At 40.8% G+C, this 20,968-nt stretch overlaps 5 protein-coding genes across 11 annotated transcripts; 2 read left to right on the plus strand and 3 right to left on the minus strand.

The window, feature by feature from the left end:
* Positions 1-683: 683 nt before the first annotated feature.
* LOC117568328 (transmembrane protein 14 homolog) lies at positions 684-1,495 on the minus strand. Of its 2 annotated transcripts, none has more exons than XM_052005532.1 (3): positions 1,339-1,495; positions 1,174-1,276; positions 684-1,107 (listed from the first exon to the last, which is right to left on the minus strand). In XM_052005532.1, exons 2-3 carry the CDS (start codon positions 1,247-1,249, stop codon positions 845-847), a joined length of 339 nt encoding a protein of 112 aa, XP_051861492.1. In that variant the 5' UTR covers positions 1,250-1,276; positions 1,339-1,495; the 3' UTR covers positions 684-844. The 2 variants fall into 2 exon arrangements, with proteins under 2 accessions (XP_051861492.1, XP_034104802.1); XM_034248911.2 differs by having other exon boundaries at positions 1,343-1,455.
* Positions 1,496-1,737: 242 nt separating this feature from the next.
* Positions 1,738-7,487, plus strand: LOC117566345 (far upstream element-binding protein 2). Of its 5 annotated transcripts, XM_052005531.1 has the most exons (8): positions 1,738-2,168; positions 2,289-3,407; positions 3,529-3,690; positions 3,757-4,247; positions 4,313-4,544; positions 4,601-4,730; positions 4,779-5,025; positions 5,300-5,623. In XM_052005531.1, the coding sequence occupies exons 1-7, from the start codon at positions 2,091-2,093 to the stop codon at positions 4,979-4,981; spliced, it is 2,415 nt and encodes an 804-aa protein (XP_051861491.1). In that variant the 5' UTR covers positions 1,738-2,090; the 3' UTR covers positions 4,982-5,025; positions 5,300-5,623. The 5 variants fall into 5 exon arrangements, with proteins under 5 accessions (XP_051861491.1, XP_034101720.1, XP_034101718.1 ...); XM_034245829.2 differs by lacking the exon at positions 5,300-5,623 and adding an exon at positions 6,960-7,487 and having other exon boundaries at positions 4,601-5,025; XM_034245827.2 differs by having other exon boundaries at positions 4,601-5,025.
* Positions 7,488-10,217: 2,730 nt separating this feature from the next.
* On the minus strand, positions 10,218-14,370 carry LOC117566346 (protein DEK). Of its 2 annotated transcripts, none has more exons than XM_034245832.2 (11): positions 14,263-14,370; positions 13,549-13,792; positions 12,442-12,941; positions 11,961-12,372; positions 11,795-11,895; positions 11,556-11,732; positions 11,312-11,497; positions 11,164-11,248; positions 10,983-11,101; positions 10,768-10,920; positions 10,218-10,700 (listed from the first exon to the last, which is right to left on the minus strand). In XM_034245832.2, the coding sequence occupies exons 1-11, from the start codon at positions 14,302-14,304 to the stop codon at positions 10,686-10,688; spliced, it is 2,034 nt and encodes a 677-aa protein (XP_034101723.1). In that variant the 5' UTR covers positions 14,305-14,370; the 3' UTR covers positions 10,218-10,685. The 2 variants fall into 2 exon arrangements, with proteins under 2 accessions (XP_034101723.1, XP_034101722.1); XM_034245831.2 differs by lacking the exon at positions 14,263-14,370 and adding an exon at positions 13,883-13,998.
* Positions 14,371-14,572: 202 nt separating this feature from the next.
* On the plus strand, positions 14,573-16,057 carry LOC117568970 (flap endonuclease 1). Its single transcript, XM_034249928.2, has 2 exons — positions 14,573-14,827; positions 14,885-16,057. Exons 1-2 carry the CDS (start codon positions 14,746-14,748, stop codon positions 15,961-15,963), a joined length of 1,161 nt encoding a protein of 386 aa, XP_034105819.1. The 5' UTR covers positions 14,573-14,745; the 3' UTR covers positions 15,964-16,057.
* A 34-nt stretch (positions 16,058-16,091) lies between these two features.
* On the minus strand, positions 16,092-19,525 carry LOC117568969 (integrator complex subunit 8). Its single transcript, XM_034249927.2, has 6 exons — positions 19,334-19,525; positions 18,783-19,263; positions 17,767-18,713; positions 16,840-17,713; positions 16,306-16,768; positions 16,092-16,239 (listed from the first exon to the last, which is right to left on the minus strand). Exons 1-6 carry the CDS (start codon positions 19,446-19,448, stop codon positions 16,120-16,122), a joined length of 3,000 nt encoding a protein of 999 aa, XP_034105818.1. The 5' UTR covers positions 19,449-19,525; the 3' UTR covers positions 16,092-16,119.
* Positions 19,526-20,968: the final 1,443 nt, after the last annotated feature.

A 20,968-nucleotide genomic window follows, 5' to 3' on the forward strand; every position in this document is an offset into this window, starting at 1 on the left:
TTTCCAAAATGATAAAAAGAGCACGTCAACAATTCTATTCTATTAAATCATAATATTCAATCAAGTTAATGAGCAATTCAGACATTATTTTCTGACCACCTTTCGTATTCACTGGAAAAAAGTAGCGATTGCTTTCTGCAGTGTTTTTGAGCGATGCCGATAAAGAAAATTATAGTCAAGTTCATCGTCTTCCATAATATGAGCCAATAACACTGCCGTTCTGTATTGCAGCAGATGACATGGGGGATTCTGTTATTTCAAGTGGGTATTATAACACAAAAGAGAGCTAAATGCGAGACCTATACCCGGCGAGGGTGTAGAGCTTATACCTAGTCACCAGCCTTGGAATAGCCCAATATGCCACTAACGCCACAGGTCCACAGGCATTTTGTCATTACTTTCATTTGATAATATTAGGGTATTTGCTTTAAAGCCTGTCAGTGAATGAGAACACTAGGTTGATACCTTGTTCGTAGATTCATACATTGTGTATCGTGAGGTTGGAGATGCACCCATCTGCCCATTATATTTCCTAATGTAACAAAGTGATAATTATACTTATGTATTTGCTACCCTATAGGAAGCGGGAATTGAAATTATTTAATTTCAGTAGTAACTTACTGCTTTCGTTTGATAGAAACCCGTATATCAAGAGCTTGATAAAAAAGATTTAAACATTACTCTTATCTTATCGTTAGAGCATTGCTCATTTTATTTGTAATAATAGTAAGTCCCACATACCATTTAGACTCTCAAAAAAAGATAGAGAGAACATATTCTTAAATCCTATTAGAATATTCCGGCAAGTTAATAAGCAATCCAGACTTTCTCCATATTTCGTTTTTTAAGTACCTTTGGTAGGCACTGGCAACAAGTAGCGATTATTTTGTACCAAATTCTTGACCAGAGCAGCCACAGAAAGCATGCAAACAACACCAGCTGGCATAAGTTTTCCCGAACGATTCCAACGTGCTCCCATAATGCCAGCCAATAACAAAGACGTTCCCAATTGCAACAGAGGGCGAGGTGGATTCTGGGAGTTCATGTGAGCGCCATAACCCAAGAGTGCTCCGAAGGCAAGACCGGCTCCCAGTGAGGGTATAGAACCTATGCAGCAGACGTAAACACTTACGATAAGGACAAAGTGCAAGTTAGCATGATGTGTGAACTCACCAGCCTTAGCATAGCCCATAATGCCGCCAGCGGCAACTGTGGCAGCGTATACATAACCAAACCAGTCAACAGGCATATTGTTATTTATATTCTTTAATGTTCACTGAAAGTGGGATGTTACATTTATGAGTTTTTTGTTGTTTTCCTTTATATTTGCATACGTACATACGTTGAGAAAATGCGAAGTTGTATTTTGTAATCTTGGTCTAAATCAACTCCAGCTGTTTTGCTGCAGACCACTGATATACAACTATGGTTATATTATTATCGAGTGCGTCCGACTATCGAATACAAAACTATGCTATGCCTACATAGCTGCACTATTATGATTCAAATGGTCCGCAGTTCATTTCATATTTTAAATAAGTTTTAACAGTTACAACAAATTATAAGTCTTAAGCAAATTATAGCAATTTAAGTAACAATATCATTTTTTTTCTACTATTCACAAATAATGAACGAATACTTTATGTCTATCGAATGGATCGATACCATGCTGGTTATTCGAAAAAATGCAGCCACATTCTTGTGCAGTGTTGATAAATTTGTAGAAAAGTATTGAGAACTTAGCATCCCTATGTACGCATTTTGGGGCGCATAATTTTCACCGAAAAAAAAAGAAATCGGTAGTAAAAACATTTATTGTGAGCGTTAAATAATTGTAAATATTGTGCACGAGTGGTGTGCGACATAGATCAAATTCTAAATAGTTTTTTTGTAAAGCGAAAGAAAAGAAAAACGGAAGATTTTGCGGCGTATAGTGAATTTGTTAGTTGTTGGTTATCGAGTTTTCCAGTTTTGCACGTCGCCAATTTTCGTCGGCATTTTTGCAAAATACATCAGCGGGCGTCGGCTCTTTAATCAGAAAACACAAAAACAATTAATTTGGAACTGTATTACAGTTAGTAAACGGCGAGATGAGTGATTTTCAGACACAGCAGGCGAGTTTAAGTCAATCGCAGGCATTGGCAGCTGCCATACAGCGTGCCAAGCAGGTAAGAAGAAGAGAGGCAGCCCTAGTCAAGCCGCTTCCAATAGAAAAGGCGCCATTATCGGTAGAGTGTGAAAACTGGATAACGTGACTTTTCCGTGTGCCTTTCTATCTCTCTTTCTAGATTGCCGCGAAAATTCAACCAAATCAGCAGCAACAGTCACAAGGAGGTGGTGGTGATAGCGGTGGTCCATCCGGTGCGGGAGGCGGCGGCGGAAGCAACAACTTTAAGCGACATAACGACGACGGCGACAGTGGGCCAGATTGCAAACGGTCCTTTGGCAGCCCGGACTACGGCCAGAACAACTCGAACATGAGCAGCGGCAGCGGAGGGGGCGGCGGCGGTGGCGCGAATATGACGCAAGCCATTGCCCAAGCAGCGGCGGTGGCTGCTCGACTGGCTGCCTGGCCTGCGTCCACGTGCGAAGAGCAAGTTCGAGTGCCTGAGAGCATTGTGAATGCATTTGTGGGACGCAACGGGAGCGATACGTTGAGTCACCTGGAAGCCGAGTCGGGAGCCAAATTGGAACTGATGCAGGATCAGGAGCGTGTAATAACGTTACGCGGTACACGGGAGAGCTGCACCAAGGGGCGCGATATGCTGCAGCAAATGGCCAATCGCAATGGTGGCAGTGGCAACTGTGAAGTGCTGCTGACTATCAATATGCCGCCACCAGGGCCGGGAGGGTATCCGCCTTATCAGGAGATTATGATACCCGGCGCCAAGGTGGGTCTGGTAATAGGCAAGGGAGGCGACACAATTAAGCAGCTGCAGGAAAAGACGGGCGCCCGCATGATCATCATACAGGATGGACCCAATCAGGAGGTCATTAAACCACTGCGTATTTCGGGTGTGCCTCAGAAAGTAGAACATGCCAAACAGATGGTCTTAGATCTGATTGCGCAAAAGGATGCGCTTGCCCAGCAGCAGCAGGGCGGACGCAGCGGCGGAGGTGGCGGCGGCGGTGGTGGAGGCGGTGGCTCCGATCAGGGTTTCAATAACTTTAACAATGGCAATGGTGGTGAAAGCGTTGAGGTCTTTGTTCCCAAGATTGCCGTTGGTGTTGTCATCGGCAAGGGCGGTGATATGATACGTAAAATTCAAACGGAATGCGGCTGCAAGCTGCAGTTCATCCAGGGCAAGAACGATGAAATGGGCGATCGCCGTTGTGTTATCCAAGGCACGCGACAGCAGGTTGAGGATGCCAAACGTACAATTGATGGACTCATTGAGAATGTGATGGTAAGCAACGCACCTGTTCTCAATCTAGTTGACTGCTCTGCAAATTTCTGTTTGTGCAGTAATTGACAGGAGTGTAATCTGTTTTACACAATACACAAATATTTCTCTTTTTAATACTTAGCAACGCAACGGAATGAATCGTAATGGCAGCAATGGCGGAGGCGGCGGTGGCCAAGCAGGTGGAGATTCGAATAACTCCAACTATGGTTATGGCTATGGCGTGAATCATGCTCAAGGTGGTCGCGAAGAGATCACGTTTCTGGTGCCCGCCTCTAAATGTGGCGTAAGTTTTTAATAACACAATAATAATAGCTTTGCTCTAAACTTGTATTTGTATTCCATGCTGTAGATTGTTATTGGCCGCGGTGGTGAGACCATTAAGCTCATCAATCAGCAGTCCGGAGCTCATACGGAAATGGATCGTAATGCCAGCAATCCGCCCAACGAGAAGCTATTCAAATCGAAGGGCACCACAGATCAGGTTGAGGCTGCACGTCAAATGATATCCGAAAAGATCAATATGGAACTGACAGTCATCTCACGCAAACCCATTAGCGGAGGCGGCGGCGGTGGTGGAGGCTCTAACAATGCCCACCACAATCAACAACAAGGCGGCTATGGCAACCAAATGCAGGGTGGCGATCCCAATGCAGCCGCCGCAGCAGCAGCCTATCAACAGCAGCAGCAACAGCCCTGGGGTGCCTATGGTCAGCAAGGCGGCTGGGATCCAGCCTCTGCCCAACAGCAACAGCAGATGGCCATGGCAGGTCAAGGTCAGCCGGGCGCAGCAGCCGGCGCAGGTGGTCAAGACTACTCTGCACAATGGATCGAATACTACAAGTAGGTTATTTCAATAGAAGCGATTGACGATGCAGCGCTCTTATATATTTCTTAACATATTGCAGACAAATCGGCTGTCATCGGGAGGCTGAGATGATTGAGCAGCAAATGAAGGCTAAACTGGCGACCGGTGCTTCGGGTCCCAGTCAACAGACACCGCAACAACAGGCACAACCTCAGCAGCAGCAACAAAGCGCAGCCGGAGGCGCTGACTACAGCGCACAGTGGGCGGAATACTATCGCAGTGTGGGTAAAATCGAGGAAGCAGAAGCCATTGAGAAAACCCTGAAGGCGAAGGTAAGACACTCAATATACCTAAGTTAGCTAAAAATAATTGCATTTGACAATTCTAGCAAAATGGAGCCGGCGCTGGCGGCAATAGTGCACCGAACGCAAGCCAAGGCGGACCGAATCCCGGCCAACAGCAGCCAAATGCAGCGGCTGCAGCAGCCGCTGCTGCAGCGGCCGGTGGCTATGCCCAAGGTATGACTCCTAGCCAATATGCACAATATTCACAGTATTATGCTGCAGCCGCTGCTGCGGGTCACCCACAAGGGGCGCCACAACCCCAGGGCGGTGGTGCAGGCGGCGGCGGTGGTCAGGGCGGTGGTCCACCAGCTGGTTATCCCGGTGGCTATCCGGGTGGCGGCTATGGCGGATATCCCGGTGGCCCAGGAGGCGGACCCGGTCAGCAGCAGCAACAACAGAAGTCGCACAAGAACGATAAACATTGAGCTGTAAGGATTGAACTGGATTAGATGTGGGTGCCTTTGCCTTGGTAAGTAGATGGATCATCGCATTGAGAATACTTCTGAATTAAGCAAATCTTATCAATCAGATGAATTGCCAAATGAATTTCCTTGAATATTTTTGCATTTTGCTTTACCTTTTAATTGCCTGATTTTTTTTGGTGAATTTACAATAATTTATATTATGTATTATCTCTTTGATCATAATGTATTTATTATGTATTTACTTATTATCTACTTACCTGTGATGTATGTATGTAATCCTAACGATATCTTATTTACCATGCGTAAAACTCTTTGCAGTGAATCATTTGAATCGTTCCACTATCCTTTGTCTTTTATATCCCCCTCCCACTAAATTAGCAAAAATAATTCAAACGCGAAACACGAGAGATGGGCAAGATGAAGATTAGAGCAACGAGCGCCTGCCTTTCGTCGGTCAAGAGATCCGAGCCGAACCAATCCTCAATCAAAAAAAAAAAAAACAGAAAGAATGTACACAAAAATAAAACTAAACAGTCAATCAATCAATCAATTCGCGCTCTTTGCAGCTTGCAGCGTCTCGCTTTGCATAATTGTAAATTTACTATATATATTTATACATATATATTAATTATATGCCAATTATATTGGGTTTTTTCATACTTATAATTTTCTCTAGTTATTAAGTGAATATTTGCCTGAAATTAATTAAATCTAATACTTAATCGTAATAACAACAAAAACCATACGCAAATCAAAACAAAAGTAATACAAATGAAATGCTATTTGCTGCTTGCAATTACAATTACAGTTACAGTTGCTGTCCAGGTTCAGATACACAACTCCTGGAATAATACACAGTTGATATATGATGGCAACAATTTTCTTATATTACTATACAATACACATATATATATATATATATATATATATATATATATTGCATATATTATATACCATACCATATACCATATATATACAACATCCATACGATTTCTTTCGTCGTCAATTTAGGCATCTTGAGAGCAAGTTCCGTCAGCTGCCAACTAGCAAATTAGAAGCATTACACATACGCATAACTATGTCCACGTTGGGAGTGTGTTTATTGAAAAACAACAAGAAATATACAAAAAACAAAAGAAAAAGTATTTACTACAATACAAATGCTGCATAATATACATATACTTGTAGTATGTATGTCGATGTACTCGTAATATTTTTCAAACACAATAACCTTTTGATACCGCGACAAGTTTCTCACATACATTTTAACCAACTTAGCTTAGTTATAGTAATACAACCGATATACAAATTACCAATACTATATATAAACACATATTATACAATGCAATATACTACGATCAACGTTCCAACTGATCTGGTAAGATTTTTTCATCCTGTAAAATTACCAATTACACACTGTATAACTTGAATATGCCTAGGACTATGCGATTTACTTACTATCTCTTTCCTCTTGGATGATGATACTGGTTTGTTGATCTGTATACAATATGATCATTATACAACATAATATCGATTGAGATTGAAACTTGCAATTCATAGCAATTTACTTATCAAGTTTTGTTTCCGTATTTCAGTTGAGGACACATCTAAATGGTTTATTGTTAGCTGTAATACATCATTTTGATTTCAGTTCCGATTGGTTAACTGCTTAGGAAGAACTACAAGGGACTCCCAACCTTATATAGCATGCTCTCTTGCACTCGCTCTCTTTTTCAATATTGTCCGACAATATGTGTTGTGTTTTGTTTTGATTTTGATATACTCATTTATTTTTTCTTTTATGCTTTTTTCATCCCTAAACTCATTGTACCTATAGTTTTGGTAAGAACTTAAATGATAAATTGTGGTATATAAATTTATTATATGTGTATGAAATAGTTTCATTAAACATCTATATATGTATACGCATAATGCACATGTAACCTCTATATATATACCTATATGTATGTACTTTCAGAGGCGGTTCAGTAAATCCAGACATCTTCAAACCAGTTCATAAGAGTAACAGAAAATTGATATTGAATTGATCAATCCCCTTATAAAAATTGAATTAATAATAATGCAATAATAATAATAATGATTATAACCAATTTTGATAGAATATTAAGAGAGTGTGAAACTTGGTAAGATCTTCTGTTGTTATTGTGTATGTCTCACAAATCTTACAATGCAAAACAAACCATAAACATTTTAAAGCGTAAACCGTATATATATGTATAAATATATACATATATAATTATTGAAATAACCATAGGTCTGCAATTATAAAGAAATTATATAAATCTATATATTTATATTTACAATAAATAGAATAAGTTTTATGTCTCCTAATGAAAAATATTAATGTTGCAACAGCTGAAAATGATATGCACCCTCTCTAATTGAATACTTGTATAAGAAAGTGGGCACGCCGCAAGATTTCATAATCTCTTTCGCAGCAGCCTACGACGATACATTGAATAATAAACACACATAATATATAATATTTATATTTATAAAATCGATTACCACAATGCGTACAAATTGTATGCAACTTATGCGTTTCTATTTATTATATTTTATTATTTGAAAAACTTATTTGCCATATATGAAAATCGTTTATGAGCGTATTTTCAGAGGCGCTGAGTTGGATGGGATCGGGAACGGGATCGGGACCGGTATCGAGATCGAGATCGGTGTCCTAGGGATGGGATTTTGCTTTTGTTCATTATGGCTGTCGTTCATTGTTGGGTATGTAGCAGGTCTATCAATACTCTTATGCCTTGAAACATTTTGAAATATACATATCTACTATCTACTTGTAATATCTGTGTTTATACATAATTTAACTGCCATAACTTATGCACATACCAATATATTATGTACTCGTAATATTGCTGAAATATTTTACATATATATTATTCTACTGTATCTGTATTTGTACATACAAACATATGTGACATCTATATATCTCTTTACTCTATATATTCCAATAGCCAACCTCAACGCCTTTCAACGCTGTACTGCCCCCAAAGTAGCGTCTTGTTTTAACCTTCAGACCAATTGCAATGATATATTTAATTATTCTCTATGCTCAAATATTTAATATACAACTTGAATCTCCACGATTTATAATATCAGTATCATACTATACTATATACTATGTTGTTTCAAGGTATCATTTGTTTGCGATCTCTGCGGTTTATATTACCATATTACCATAATGAGTATTATACATACTTAGCTTTAAATAATATATATATTATTTTATAATAGAAATGTTCTGATACGGTACAGCTTATTAAATGGCAACATATACATATATTCTAATTACACTTTTGGAACAAATGACAGAGTGAACATTCAGTTTTGAAGTTTCAAAGTCCATTGAGATTGGATTAGTACAGTTGTGTTTCTTTATTTTTGTTGTTCGGGAAGGCGTTTTATTTGTTTCAATTACAGCAGACTCTTCAGGCAATGAGTACGAAGTCCATGCGCTCTATGTGATGGTAAGTATAGAATTGCGACACATTTACATGTATTTTGTAGTTCCCATTGAAATCCATTTCCGTTACATTTTGGGTCAATATCAAACCGTTTATTTCGCAATCAAATGATATTTTTGAAATTGATATATATTTCTTTATATTTGATTTAAATTGTGTGCTTTGATCTATTTCCAGGGCCAATTTGTGCATATAGAACTATCTTTTAATATTCTATTCAAATACATTTCAAATCGCAAACATTTCATTTATCACAAATTTCGAACAGACATTTATGTGTTTAATTTAACAACATACTATTTACTTTACCTTCTAACATGTCTCGTCCTCTAAATTTGCAAATTGATCTTTTTAATATCTATATGTTACAGCCTTATCTACGTGATCCATCCACTTACCAGTCGATATAGACCGGTTTAGCTTTAATCCTTCACAATCTCATAAGTATGTTACAATTGTTTTTAAATATTGCCAAATGAATTTTTCGAATTCTCAATAAATTTCTATCTGAAATGATAAAACAAACACCAGAAACGGCTATTTTTCTAATGGATTGAATAATATGAATGAAATAAGATTGTGACCCATTAAAAACACAAAGATTGAATTTTATTTTGTCGCGATATATTATTGATATACATACATCATTCGTCTTTATTTCCTTAGTGAAACATTTAAAGATAAAACAAAATATCGCTTTACATACATCTATGCATCCTATTTGGGACGCATTCGGTTTTACGGATAAGTTAAGTTTTCTGTTCTATAAAGAGAGCATTCAATAAATTCTATTTGACTTTGTTCTTGTACGATTCTCGTAAGCTTTAATTTTATAGACATATGTATATATCTATATGAAACAAAGAGTTTAGATTGAGTTTAATCATTTGATATTTCCATTTGGATTTTTTTTTTAATTTTTCCTCTACTAAAAGAAAACGTACATTGAGATGTTTGTATTTATTTTATGTGTTTTGTTCAAAACATTTTGAATCGATCTTGTATGGTATTTTTAGTTCAATATATTGTTTATTTAAAATTTACATACATCTAGTTTCGTATGAATATCCAAATGATATATTCCTTGCACAGTATATTTTTATTTTGTTGTGGTTTATTTCATAATTAATATGTGTGTTACATTGTAGGTCTATGTGTGAAAGTCCTAATTGTGTAAACTGCTGCTCTACATGAGAAACCTGCTATAGTTCTGTCTTCAATTGTTATCTAGGCCAAGCTTTTGAGATTTACTTAACAGAGAGATAGAGAGAGAGACTATAACCGATTGAGGAAATGGAACGTAAGACGAAAGTAAATATCATAACATTATCTTGACTTTTGTTAACTGGCCATTCAACTCTTCACACCTTTTAGGTTTGCTTCCCAATTCATTGGGATAAAAAGACAAAAACATGTAAATATTTTACAACAATTTTGAATTTTGTTCCAAGAATTCTTAATTTTAAGCCCGACATTTTGAAATAATATATTTTAAAAAGTATCATTCCTAATGCTTTGGCTTGATTTCGCTCCCAAAATCTATCCAAATATCTTAAGTTTTTACATTAGCCGAAATCGCGTGCAATATCAATTTTGTATTATAAACTTTGGAGTTTCCATGCTTCGTTTTTTGTACTGCTGCCAGTGTGTGAATTTTCGTAAATTTTGTTTTTTATTTATCCGCTTCTTAATTTAAAAATACATAATTTTGAACGTCAAATCGATCAGCACTACATTGTTATGTATAAATTGTGTGTTTTTGCTTATGTTTTGTTTTCTTTTTTTTTTTACAATGTTTGTTGTTTCTTTTTGTGGTCTTCCGGTTTTCCTTTTCGGTTTTTACACACTTTTTGTAGAGCCGCTGAGTGTGCAGGCATTCATAAAGAAAATGAATATAAGTGATTACAAATTACGTTTACATATATACATATTCACATGCATATATGGATAACCGTCTCTTAGTACACAATAGAAAAAGGACATGATCCATTTAAGGTAAAGATTAGTTAGTTTTAAAGAGTACAAATTATACGCTTATAGGAAAACTAGAGGTGTTTCTTTGTTGTGGTGTCGCAGCAGCTCTCAAAAAGTGGCTTGTTTTTGTTTTTCTTTCATTTCTTTTCTCTTTAGTGTTTGGTACAAGTTCTGCTGCTTGCTGGCCCATCCTCAGGCTCCAGTGCCTCTAAATTTGTGTGGTTTTATGTGGCAATTAACTGAATTATAGAAAACAAAAATAATTATCATACATTATTCCACGCAATTGTGTATCGCTTTACTTACCGCTTTCACTGTAGCCTTAATGAAATCTTTTTTGTCAGTTAAATCGAAATCTGGGTATTTAGCATAAACTTGTTTGCACACTGTTTTCATTGTGATCTCTTCGAGATTGGCCTTGTCCAAAATTTCTTTGACATAACTGCGGATTTGTTCGTCCTGCAATGCAGATATTTATTCAATTAGAAAGTGAAGGGATGATAGGTGAACTAGATTCTTACCGTTGGGAATGCCGCTTTGCCTTTTTTGGTTAATGGCTCGTCTTCATCTGACTCATCTTTGTCATCAGCGTCTTCCTCATCGGACGTTTCCTTCTTTGATTTCTTCGGTCTTCCAGCGGCTGTACAAAATAAGAAATTAAAAAAGAACAATACTAATTAATTGTATTAGTATTAGATTTACCCTTTCCAGCTGGTTTTGACTTGTTGTTAGCTTTACTATTTTTCGCAGGCGTTGTGGGCTTTGCACTCTTTTTGGGACGTTCATCCTGTGTAATACAATGCAAGTTAATTGACGCTTGCTTATTCAGCATGTTTTGTTTTTTGCTTACTTCGCTTGGCTCGCTACCAAACTCGGACAACTCTTCCTCTTCTTCGTCCTCAGATACCTCTTCCTCCTCACTCTCGGAATCCTTGCGCTTTCGCGCAGAAGAAGCTCGACCGCGTCCTCGTCTGCTAGGCGTAGTTGCAGCGGATCTGCCACGTTTAGCAGCAGCACCACGTTTGCGCTTGGGAACCTATCGCAAATAAGTTCCATGGTTGGATTTTTCAATAACACAAACGTAGTAAACTTACATCACTATCTGCATCGGAGATATCTGATTCCTCCTCTTCCTCCGAATCAGAATTTCTTCGACGACTCTTGCGCGCCGGTCGCCCACGACTGGCACGTGCTGATGCTTTACGTCCTACTCCAGAGCCACCACCGCCGCCGCGTCCAGCATCGGAGTCTGAATTAGCCGATGGATTATACTGTGAACGTAGAACAATTGTAAATAAGCGAATAAAGTGATTGTACTTTCAAAAAGACTTACATCAGAGCCAGACTCAGAATCATCATTTCGTCTTCGTTTAGCCACTGTGACTTTCTGCTCGCTTTCCTCGGAGCTTGATAAATCTACATAAGCAGACATTTCTGAAAGAGATAATGAAGATAGCTCTAAAACAACTGAAATGCATTCGAATCGTCATGAAACTTACTTTTGCCCGCTGTTGCGCGTTTGGGGCGTCCGCTAGAATTGCGAGCGGAACCTCTACCGGCTGGTGCGCTTGACTTGCTGCTCTTTCGTTTCTTATCCTCTTCACTAGCGGCCTCCTCATCCTCATCCAGATCTTCATCATCCACCTCCTCTTCGTCATCGCCCTGTTCCATACAGAGCGATTCATCGGGCTCCATTAAAAATTTGAGCACACGTGCCGTAACTTCATCCTTGCTGCCCTTCCGGTCTAGCGTGAGAATTTCACAGATGCTGCGCAGTGTTTTGTTGTCCACCTTCTTAATGGAGTCATATTTCTTTTTGTATTCCGATGAATCCTTGGCAAACTCAAAGCCAGCAAAGGAACGCAGATTCTTTTTCACCACATTGTTCTTGCCCTGAGCACCAAAGCAAAGCTGCATAAAGAATATATAGCATATTAGAGTTTATCTGCTGTATCAAAATATAGTTAGTTTAGAGCTTACAGCATGTAGAGTCTGAAGACCATCGACACGTGTCTTGTTGATGTTCTCATTGATGCGATCAATTTCGGCCAAAGCAACCACATTCTCATCATCCTCGGCCACTTCGTTGTTCTCATCGAGACCATCGTCTTCTTCGTCCGCATCGTCTTCCTCCTTTTCATTATCAGAGTTATCCACCTTGCCGTTTTTGGCCTTTGAATTTTTAGCAGCTGCTGACTTGTCAGCTCCTGCTCCTGTTGTAGTCTTGGAGGACTTGGCACCATCTGTAGCATCATTCTTTTTCTTGTCTGGTTTATCTGTTGATTTCTTGTCCTCATCACCACTAGCAGTATCTTTGTCATCGTCAACCTGATCTTCTTCGTCCTCTTCCAGATCATCCGCATCATCTGCGTCGTCGTCATCTTCGGACTTGGCAGCTGGTTTCTTGGCGCTATTATTTTTTACTTTCTTTGCTGATGGCGACGCTGGCGATCCAGCCGTTGTGTTCGACTCCTTATCATCTGTGACAAAAAAAATAGTATTTAGTATTTGGTAAACTAACATTTTTTAAAAAAAAAAAGTTGTCTTCATAACTTTTTTTTTTAAAGTTGTCTTTATAACTTTTTTTAAAAAAGTTGTCTTCATGCTTGGGAAGTCCAATGCTATTAGGTTTGGGAGCGCAAGGAACTATGAAAATTGAAGTTTTAATTTACCTCGGCTCTTACTACACGAAACCATATTGTTCAGGGTTTAGTATGAACAATAGCCAAGGGGAGAGAGGGAAGAAGAAAATGTTTTTTACTTATGAAATATGGGCCAATTGGAAAAATTCTAACCCAACAAATTTTTATCACTACTCCAGGGGAATTCGAACCCGTGGTCTAATGGCTCTGCTGAGCACGGCCACTTAACAGCAGCACCACAGCTACCACAGCAACAACTTCGCCAATTGACGCAAATGAAATGCCGTGGCGACGGGGCGAGTTCAATTCGCCGCATTTCGAGAAACGCGCGCAAAATTCATTTCATGATTTTTGTTTTTCTCGCTCTTTCTTCACACAAACACACTCAGATACACACACGCACACATACACATTGCGGGAATGTATTGGTGCTGCTGTTATTTACCTGCATCCAATGTTGGCGCGGTCGCAGCTCCTCCTGAGTCGCCAACAGCCTTTTTATCAGCGACGTCATCAGTTGCGGGTGGCGATGCTGCATCCCCCTCTTTCTCACCAGCCTTTGACACCACCCCACTGTCCACTGCAGTTGTTTCCGCTGCACTTTCTTGCGCCTTCGCTGATTCGCTGCTTACCTTATCGGCGGCATTTTCTTTGCCCGCCTTCTCCGATTCTGGCGCTGTGTTGGCATCCTATTGGAAATCAAAACAAAAAAGCAAAACACCAGTTAACAACACTTGCAAATTTTTTTGGCGGCGTTTCACAATATGCACTCGGAATACCATTTCACGTTTTTTATGAGTTGCGCGAACGATGTTTTTTTTATGCGTTTCGGCTATTTTTTTTTTTTGCAGCAGCACACACAAGTTTTCTTTTAGGCTTTTCGTTTGTGTATGCGTGTCGTCGTCCATGGGGCCATTGGGCATGCATTCGTTGTCTCACTTGCACTCATCAAAACTAGACACTACAAACGCAACGACGCCATGTTTATACACATAAACGAACTGATCGAAGGGGAGGAAAGGGGACTGATTGGACCATAGCAATATTTGTTGCGCCTTTTTTGCACGTGAAACACCTACGCACTCCAGCGGTTTTTTATGCATATTTGTGGCATTCACCATTCGCTTTTCATTAAAAGAATTCTTGTTAATTTACGTACCATATTTTCAACGGTTTTTTCTTTTTTTTCGTCAGCCGACATGCTTATGCTTAATGTGCAGGGTGACCGCAAGTGGAATTTCAAAACGGGCCAATAAAGGAGGGTAATATACTAAATTCATTGCTATGCTCGTTTGGTATTTAAAAAAAAAAGCGCACTTTTTTGAACTGTTTAAAGTTTCAGGCTTTATCACAATTTTACGACAAATCCAATTTACAACTTAAATAATGGCATTTATTTGGCTATTTGTAGTATTTTAATATCGAAAGGTACACAACATACAATTATTGGTCACACGGGTTTGTTGTCTGGTATTTAAGAAACGATAAGTAGCAGCGTTATAAATCGACAGCCAACCGACCGCCAACAGACTGAGCATTCACCTCAGAACGCGTGCACAACATTGCGGCAAAAAACGCGCGCACTTCGCATTTGCCAAATAATAAACTAAAAAACACAAACAATTAAAACGAAGTCCTTGTCATGGGAATTTTAGGACTCTCCAAGCTAATTGCCGACTTGGCTCCTCTAGCCATACGCGAGAGTGAAATCAAGAACTTTTTCGGTACGTTAATCAACAACTCGCAGATTTATATTATTCAATATTCGAGTCCATTTCCAGGTCGCAAAGTGGCTATCGACGCCAGCATGTGTTTGTATCAGTTTCTCATTGCGGTGCGCTCGGAGGGCGCTCAACTGGCCACTGTGAATGGAGATCCCACCTCGCATCTGATGGGCATGTTCTATCGTACCATCCGGCTGCTGGACAATGGTATCAAGCCGGTCTACGTTTTTGATGGTGCTCCGCCAGACATGAAATCCGGCGAGTTGGCTAAGCGTGCCGAGCGTCGTGAGGAAGCCGAAAAAGCACTTAAAGCAGCCACTGAGGCGGGCGATGAGGCTGAGATTGATAAGTTCAATCGGAGGTTGGTTCGCGTGACCAAAGAGCATTCCAGAGAAGCCAAAGAGCTGCTTAAGCTGATGGGCGTCCCATATGTGGATGCACCCTGTGAGGCGGAGGCACAGTGCGCTGCCCTGGTCAAAGCTGGCAAGGTGTATGCGACGGCCACAGAGGATATGGATGCGCTAACCTTCGGCTCCACTAAACTGTTACGTTATCTCACCTACAGCGAGGCTCGGAAAATGCCCGTGAAGGAGTTCAGCTACGACAAAGTGTTGCAAGGTCTGGAGCTTACAAGCAATGAGTTTATTGACCTGTGCATCTTGATGGGCTGCGATTACTGCGAGAGCATCAAAGGCGTGGGACCCAAACGTGCCATTGAACTGATCAAGAGCTATAGAGACATTGAAACTATTCTGGAGAACATTGATACCACCAAATACACAGTGCCGGAGAACTGGAATTATAAACGTGCCCGCGAGCTATTCATTGAGCCAGATGTGGCCGATGCCAGCGCCATTGATCTCAAGTGGACGGAGCCCGACGAGGAGGGTTTAGTTCAGTTCCTGTGTGGTGACCGTCAGTTCAATGAGGAGCGTGTGCGCGGCGGCGCCAAGAAGCTGCTAAAGTCTAAGCAAGCGCAGACTCAAGTGAGACTCGATAGCTTCTTCAAGACCTTGCCCAGCACACCGAATGCCATGCTGGCGGCCAAGCGCAAGGCGGAGGAGGCGAAGAAGAGCGCCAACAACAAGAAGGCCAAGTTAAGCGGAGGCGGAGGACGCGGACGAAGACCCAAATAAAATTAAGAGAGCTAGAATTTCTTTTGAAACCACAAATAATCTTTAAACTTACGCATTACATTTCATACAGATATAAAACTTTTTCAGAACTTAATCCTAATTGGTCTTCTTTGTGGGACTTGTTTGGGGGTGGATGGTGTAGTGTAGTAGCAGGGACTACAGCAAATACTGCTTGGCCAGGGAGCGTAGAAAGCGTGACTTTCGCACCATGGCGCTCTCTCGTTTGATCTCCTCATTGTTGTTGGCATTTAGTTCCAAGGTGCCCATCATAGAGATCTGCAAGAAACGAAACGTGTTTAGAATCGTGGAAAAATAATGATTGTAACGCAATAGATAACTAACCGCCTCTAACTTGCGACTGTGTTCGCCTCTCTTCGCATGCAGATTGACAATAAATTCGAGCAGCGTTGTGTCCCAAATGCAGCTGTAATATGCATCCATGGCATCCGTAAAGTTCGATGATTTCTCACTGAGATTCTTAAAGACAATGCCGTAGTCGATCTCCTCCAGGAACTGACACAACACTGTCGCCTGCATGTGACAGCCTAAATTGGCAGCACAACGAATCATCTTTCTGATCACATAATCATCAACCACATTCCGCTGCAGTGGCAATGTGCAATAGTCAGTGCCGGTGACCAGAGCATTGACATAGCAACGCATCGCAGATTCGTTGTTGCCAATGGCCAGCTCCAGGTCGCCCTTCATCTTCAGCCACGATATGGTCTGGGGATAATGACTGAGTGCCTCCGACAGCAGCCACTGTAACGTTTCGCAGACGCTGCGTAAACTGTAGCTATTGGGACTGTAATAGAAGAAATACGCGTTAAATTTATTTGGCTTGGTATTATACTCATTATTTGGAAGATTGCCTACTTGGTAATGGTGATGGGCCAGAGCTGCATGTATTCGCAGCTTAAATCGTGATTGGGATCATCTTTCAGTATGTTGTGCATTTTGCCCAGCATGGAAATAGCCAGGCCGAAGACACTCTGATGCCGTACCCTCTGCAGAAACGCTTGCAACGAACTGTTGGTGCCGCTGCCCGCTGCCGCTGATGCCGCTCGCTTGGGCACGTTGAGAAACATGCTCAGCATTAGTTCCCAGGCATCGCGACATGCCTTCTTCGGCCCCTTCATCTTCTCCATTTCAACGAACGTGGAAGCGAAAGCCAAGGGAAACTCCAGTTGCGCTGCGCGTTTGTCCAGATAGAGAAGCGCTGGAAACTCAGTCAGATTGAGCAACATGATGGCGCAACTTTCGAGTATCTCCATGCGTGGCATCATCGCATCACCCGCTTGCAATGCAGCCAAACACTGTTTGCAACGCCCACCAAGTGCCGTGAGATCAAGCGGCTTCTGATGCCACTCTTCCAGACATTGGGTGACTTGTATGTGCAGTATCTCCCAGGTGATGAGCTTACACATGATTTGTGCATTGCCGCCCAGCTCCTGGCGCTGTGTCTCCGACTTGAGTACACTCAGCATGGACACGGCATCAATGTAGTTACCACGTGTGGCCAGCTCACGAGCTTTGCCCAGCAGCACGTAGCTAAAGTCCTGCAGGAAACTCACTGGCATGGCCATGATAAGAGCCTTGAGGGGTTGCGGCACATCCCAACTGGGATTAATGGCCCACAATGGTTTGCCGGGCGCTGTGCCGCACAGCTTGACGAGCAGAATGCGCACGCTATTCGCAGTGCTACACGTGATCAGCTGGCGCTCCAAGGCGGCTACATCCACACGAGTCACTACAAGAAACGGAAATATTAGAGAAATACATAAACAACTTCTGTAAACTTACTCTTCGAGTGGCATATCCAATCGTTTAGTGTGGCCAGCGAGTTGCTGAGCACAGGCTGTGTGGACTGCACCAGTTGCTCATCCAAATCCAGCATCTCCTCTGCGCTAAAAATACCCATTTCCTTGGCTGTCAGCAACAGTTGCCGACTCTGATCTTGCTGTTGTTGCTCCTGCTGCTGATGCAACACACAGTCGATGAGGAAGTGCTTTAGTGCTGTCTGCTCCTTGGCGCTACAGTGCGTCAGCGCATCCTGCATAGCCTCCACAATGGGCGGCATGCAGTCCATGTCGCGATACTTTTCAAAGTACTCCACGTTGCCGAAGATGTTGCCCCATTCGAAGATGGTGCGCACCACATTCAGCGCGGCCACCTGCAGCAGTAGCAGACGTGTCTCCTTCAGCAGTCCCGTCGAGATGGCGCCCTCAATGTCCAGCTCCACGTTACGTCTGCTGACCAGCGGAATCTCGCGTGCTCGATTATCCAGCCGCAGTATGGGTACAATGTCGGTATAATTATTCAACAACGATTGATGAAAACGCTCCAAGAGCGTCTGCTGATGCGCACTGATGCCGCAGGCTTGCAACAACCCTTCAAGCTCCGCGGGTCGAATGTGACAGAAGAAAAGCGTGGCGTTCGCAGGCAGCGCTTGAAGATTGCTGTTGCATGCGGCGGCAGCTTCGCGTGCCAACATATACTGCTTGGTGTGGAGGTAATAATGGGCCAGCTCATAGTGCAGCTGGGCGCGCAGCTCCTGGGGCGAGATCAGGCGCATCATGTCGTAGTTTTGCGTGCTGTTCATGTGATCACAGTCTAACGTAACAAAACTATCATAGTGGAAGACATGAAAAGGCTTGCTGTTGGCCGAGGCGCACAACTGCTCAAGATACTCAATGGAAGGCTGCGTAGGAGTCTCCAGAAACTGTTGCACTTGATCAACGGTTTGATACCTGCAAGAGCAGATAGTAGGAATAGTAACGGATTTCTACACAATTACCCCAAACGTCAGCATGACTTACATGAGCGGACGCGACGCCTTTAAGGCGCTGTCCTTGATGAGCTGGAGTCGAAGCAGCAAACGATGATAGATGGTGAGAGCAAAGCGAGCAGCACGCTCATTGCCAGTGGAGGCAATCTTGAAATCGAAGTCACTGGCAAATGGAATGGTAACGTGGCGACCATAGCTAATGGTGCAGAGATCACGCAGCAGACTCAACTGCATCGCCACGGGTAAACTTTTCTCGAGCGCATCTAGATCCCATTTGAGCCATGTGGCAACCTTAAGCTCGAGTATCTTCAGTGCCAGCTGCTTGCGCGTTAACTGCAATCCAACCTCTGCCTGTCGCTGTTGCACATTGAGTGCAGCTGAGGTGGCGGGCGTGGTGGCATTGGCGCCTCCCAAGCTCTGTATATCGCTGCCGGGAGTCACCACTGTGGATGCAATCGCTGTGTCCGGCGTCATGCTGATGAACTGCACAATCAGCTCCGCTGCGCTGGGCTCTTTAAACGAATTGAAATTGTTGTTAATGCCATGCAACAGTTCAGTTTAGGTGGCGTTGCAACAACTTACCGGGATTTTTGCATTGTAAGTGCTGGGTTATTTTGTGCGGATCGAGCAGGAATTCAAACCACAAAACTGTTTCGGCAGCCAGCGGTACTGGCTTCGGTTTTAATGGGTCTTCCATGCCGTATATATATTGTTTTAATTTTTGTTTAAAACTTAAGGCCCTGATTTTTGTCGTTCATATGAACAAGTTGTTTTCGTTCCTCAGAAAACATATGTTTTTGCTAGTTCACCAATAAACGGTTCACAGAACTGTTAAACTCTTTGTAAAAATAAAGCTTAAAAGGGTATTAACACACAACCGCATTAAGTTTTAGCTTATAATTTAAGATACAAATATTATTTTTATGGCAATTGTATTAAATATTTGGTAAAACGAAAAAATAATTTACGAGCAAGAAATTTGAATTTGAGTAGTTCCACACTCGCAGTTAACATAAACCACAGTTGCTTTATTGTCAGTCAGTTCAGATCATATTAAACGTTAACGTATTAAATAAAAGTCTTAAGACATAAAAATCCTTTTTTCTAAACAATATATTAGTAAATTAATAAAATATTACAGCCAAACTACTATTTAGCACTGCCAACATGTGAGTGCGTAAACATTGTGAACTGTTAACTGTCAACTTTCATTTGTACGTTTTAAAACACTACCTTTCAATAGTACTGGTGGTATATTTCTTTCTTTGGTATATTTCTGCAGCTAAAACGATATTATTCAAATTATTCTTGCGGTCACACTACATCACAGGAGCTTTGTTTTAAGCTCCCTTTTTGACGAAATAAATAATTTGAAGCAATGAATTCATATTCTTGCCTTCAAAAAAACATTGGTGTTTGCCATAAATTAATGCTTTTAAGAAAACCCCAGTTATCGATGAATCGAAAGTGCCATCGATGTTTCTTCACTTATATAAAACGTTTTTTCAAAAATATTTTATACAAGCATATAGGACAATCTGTAATTATATTAGTCTCACCCATCTCTTGGTTACGCAAGTTTGAGTCCATTTGTGGACGTGCTACAAATACAAAAAGTAATTTTCAAAATTACTTTAAATAAGTTGATTTTATTAATAGCTATGTTGTCGACATCATTTTTATTTTTACGTCATAAAATTCTTATTTATGTCGCCTATTACGCATAAACCTATAACATCATAGAGTACATGATCTTTTTTTGTTTTTTTTTTTTTTCGGTTCATTAAAAATGTTAAATAGTTTGAATGATATTTGGCTGATTTATGCTAATATGTATGTTGAATTTTATTAGAGGCGCCCATAAGTCAGACTCATAGTTTTCTGTTTCTTTTGATAATATCTACACTTAGAGAAAATAAAGACTATTTATCTGGTTATGTAAATATGTGAGTTAGCAGTTAGAAAATAAAGTGATGTTAAAATTCTATTTGTTTAATTAAATAATGTAAATGGCAATTCGTTCTTGCGTAATTTGATAGGTAAATTTAATATTTTGTTTATTTTTGACAGTGTAGCCTTTTAGTCTTGTTTTACATAAAACTCTGTCTGTGTTGCCGCTTTATCTTGAACTTTATGAGCATTTCATGGCATAAGCTGGAAATATTTAACGTTATTCAGGTGATTTTATGCAAATTATGTATATGGTTACCATCATCT

Source organism: Drosophila albomicans, chromosome 3 (assembly GCF_009650485.2).
Source record: "Drosophila albomicans strain 15112-1751.03 chromosome 3, ASM965048v2, whole genome shotgun sequence".
Classification (NCBI taxonomy): domain Eukaryota; kingdom Metazoa; phylum Arthropoda; class Insecta; order Diptera; family Drosophilidae; genus Drosophila; species Drosophila albomicans.

Coding starts and splice junctions, on each gene's coding strand:
- LOC117568328 (XM_052005532.1), bottom strand. CDS start 1,249: ATGCCTGTTGACTGGTTTGGTTATGTATACGCTGCCACAGTTGCCGCT. Junction 1,108..1,173: donor TATGGGCTATGCTAAGGCTG/GTGAGTTCACAC, acceptor TCTGCTGCATAG/GTTCTATACCCTCACTGGGA.
- LOC117566345 (XM_034245829.2), top strand. CDS start 2,091: ATGAGTGATTTTCAGACACAGCAGGCGAGTTTAAGTCAATCGCAGGCA. Junction 4,248..4,312: donor CAATGGATCGAATACTACAA/GTAGGTTATTTC, acceptor AACATATTGCAG/ACAAATCGGCTGTCATCGGG. Junction 4,545..4,600: donor AGAAAACCCTGAAGGCGAAG/GTAAGACACTCA, acceptor TGACAATTCTAG/CAAAATGGAGCCGGCGCTGG.
- LOC117566346 (XM_034245832.2), bottom strand. CDS start 14,304: ATGTCGGCTGACGAAAAAAAAGAAAAAACCGTTGAAAATATG. Junction 11,896..11,960: donor ACGCGCAACAGCGGGCAAAA/GTAAGTTTCATG, acceptor TATCTCTTTCAG/AAATGTCTGCTTATGTAGAT. Junction 11,249..11,311: donor TTGGTAGCGAGCCAAGCGAA/GTAAGCAAAAAA, acceptor TGTATTACACAG/GATGAACGTCCCAAAAAGAG.
- LOC117568970 (XM_034249928.2), top strand. CDS start 14,746: ATGGGAATTTTAGGACTCTCCAAGCTAATTGCCGACTTGGCTCCTCTA. Junction 14,828..14,884: donor TGAAATCAAGAACTTTTTCG/GTACGTTAATCA, acceptor GTCCATTTCCAG/GTCGCAAAGTGGCTATCGAC.
- LOC117568969 (XM_034249927.2), bottom strand. CDS start 19,448: ATGGAAGACCCATTAAAACCGAAGCCAGTACCGCTGGCTGCCGAAACA. Junction 19,264..19,333: donor CTTACAATGCAAAAATCCCG/GTAAGTTGTTGC, acceptor ATTCGTTTAAAG/AGCCCAGCGCAGCGGAGCTG. Junction 16,240..16,305: donor ACAGTCGCAAGTTAGAGGCG/GTTAGTTATCTA, acceptor CGTTTCTTGCAG/ATCTCTATGATGGGCACCTT.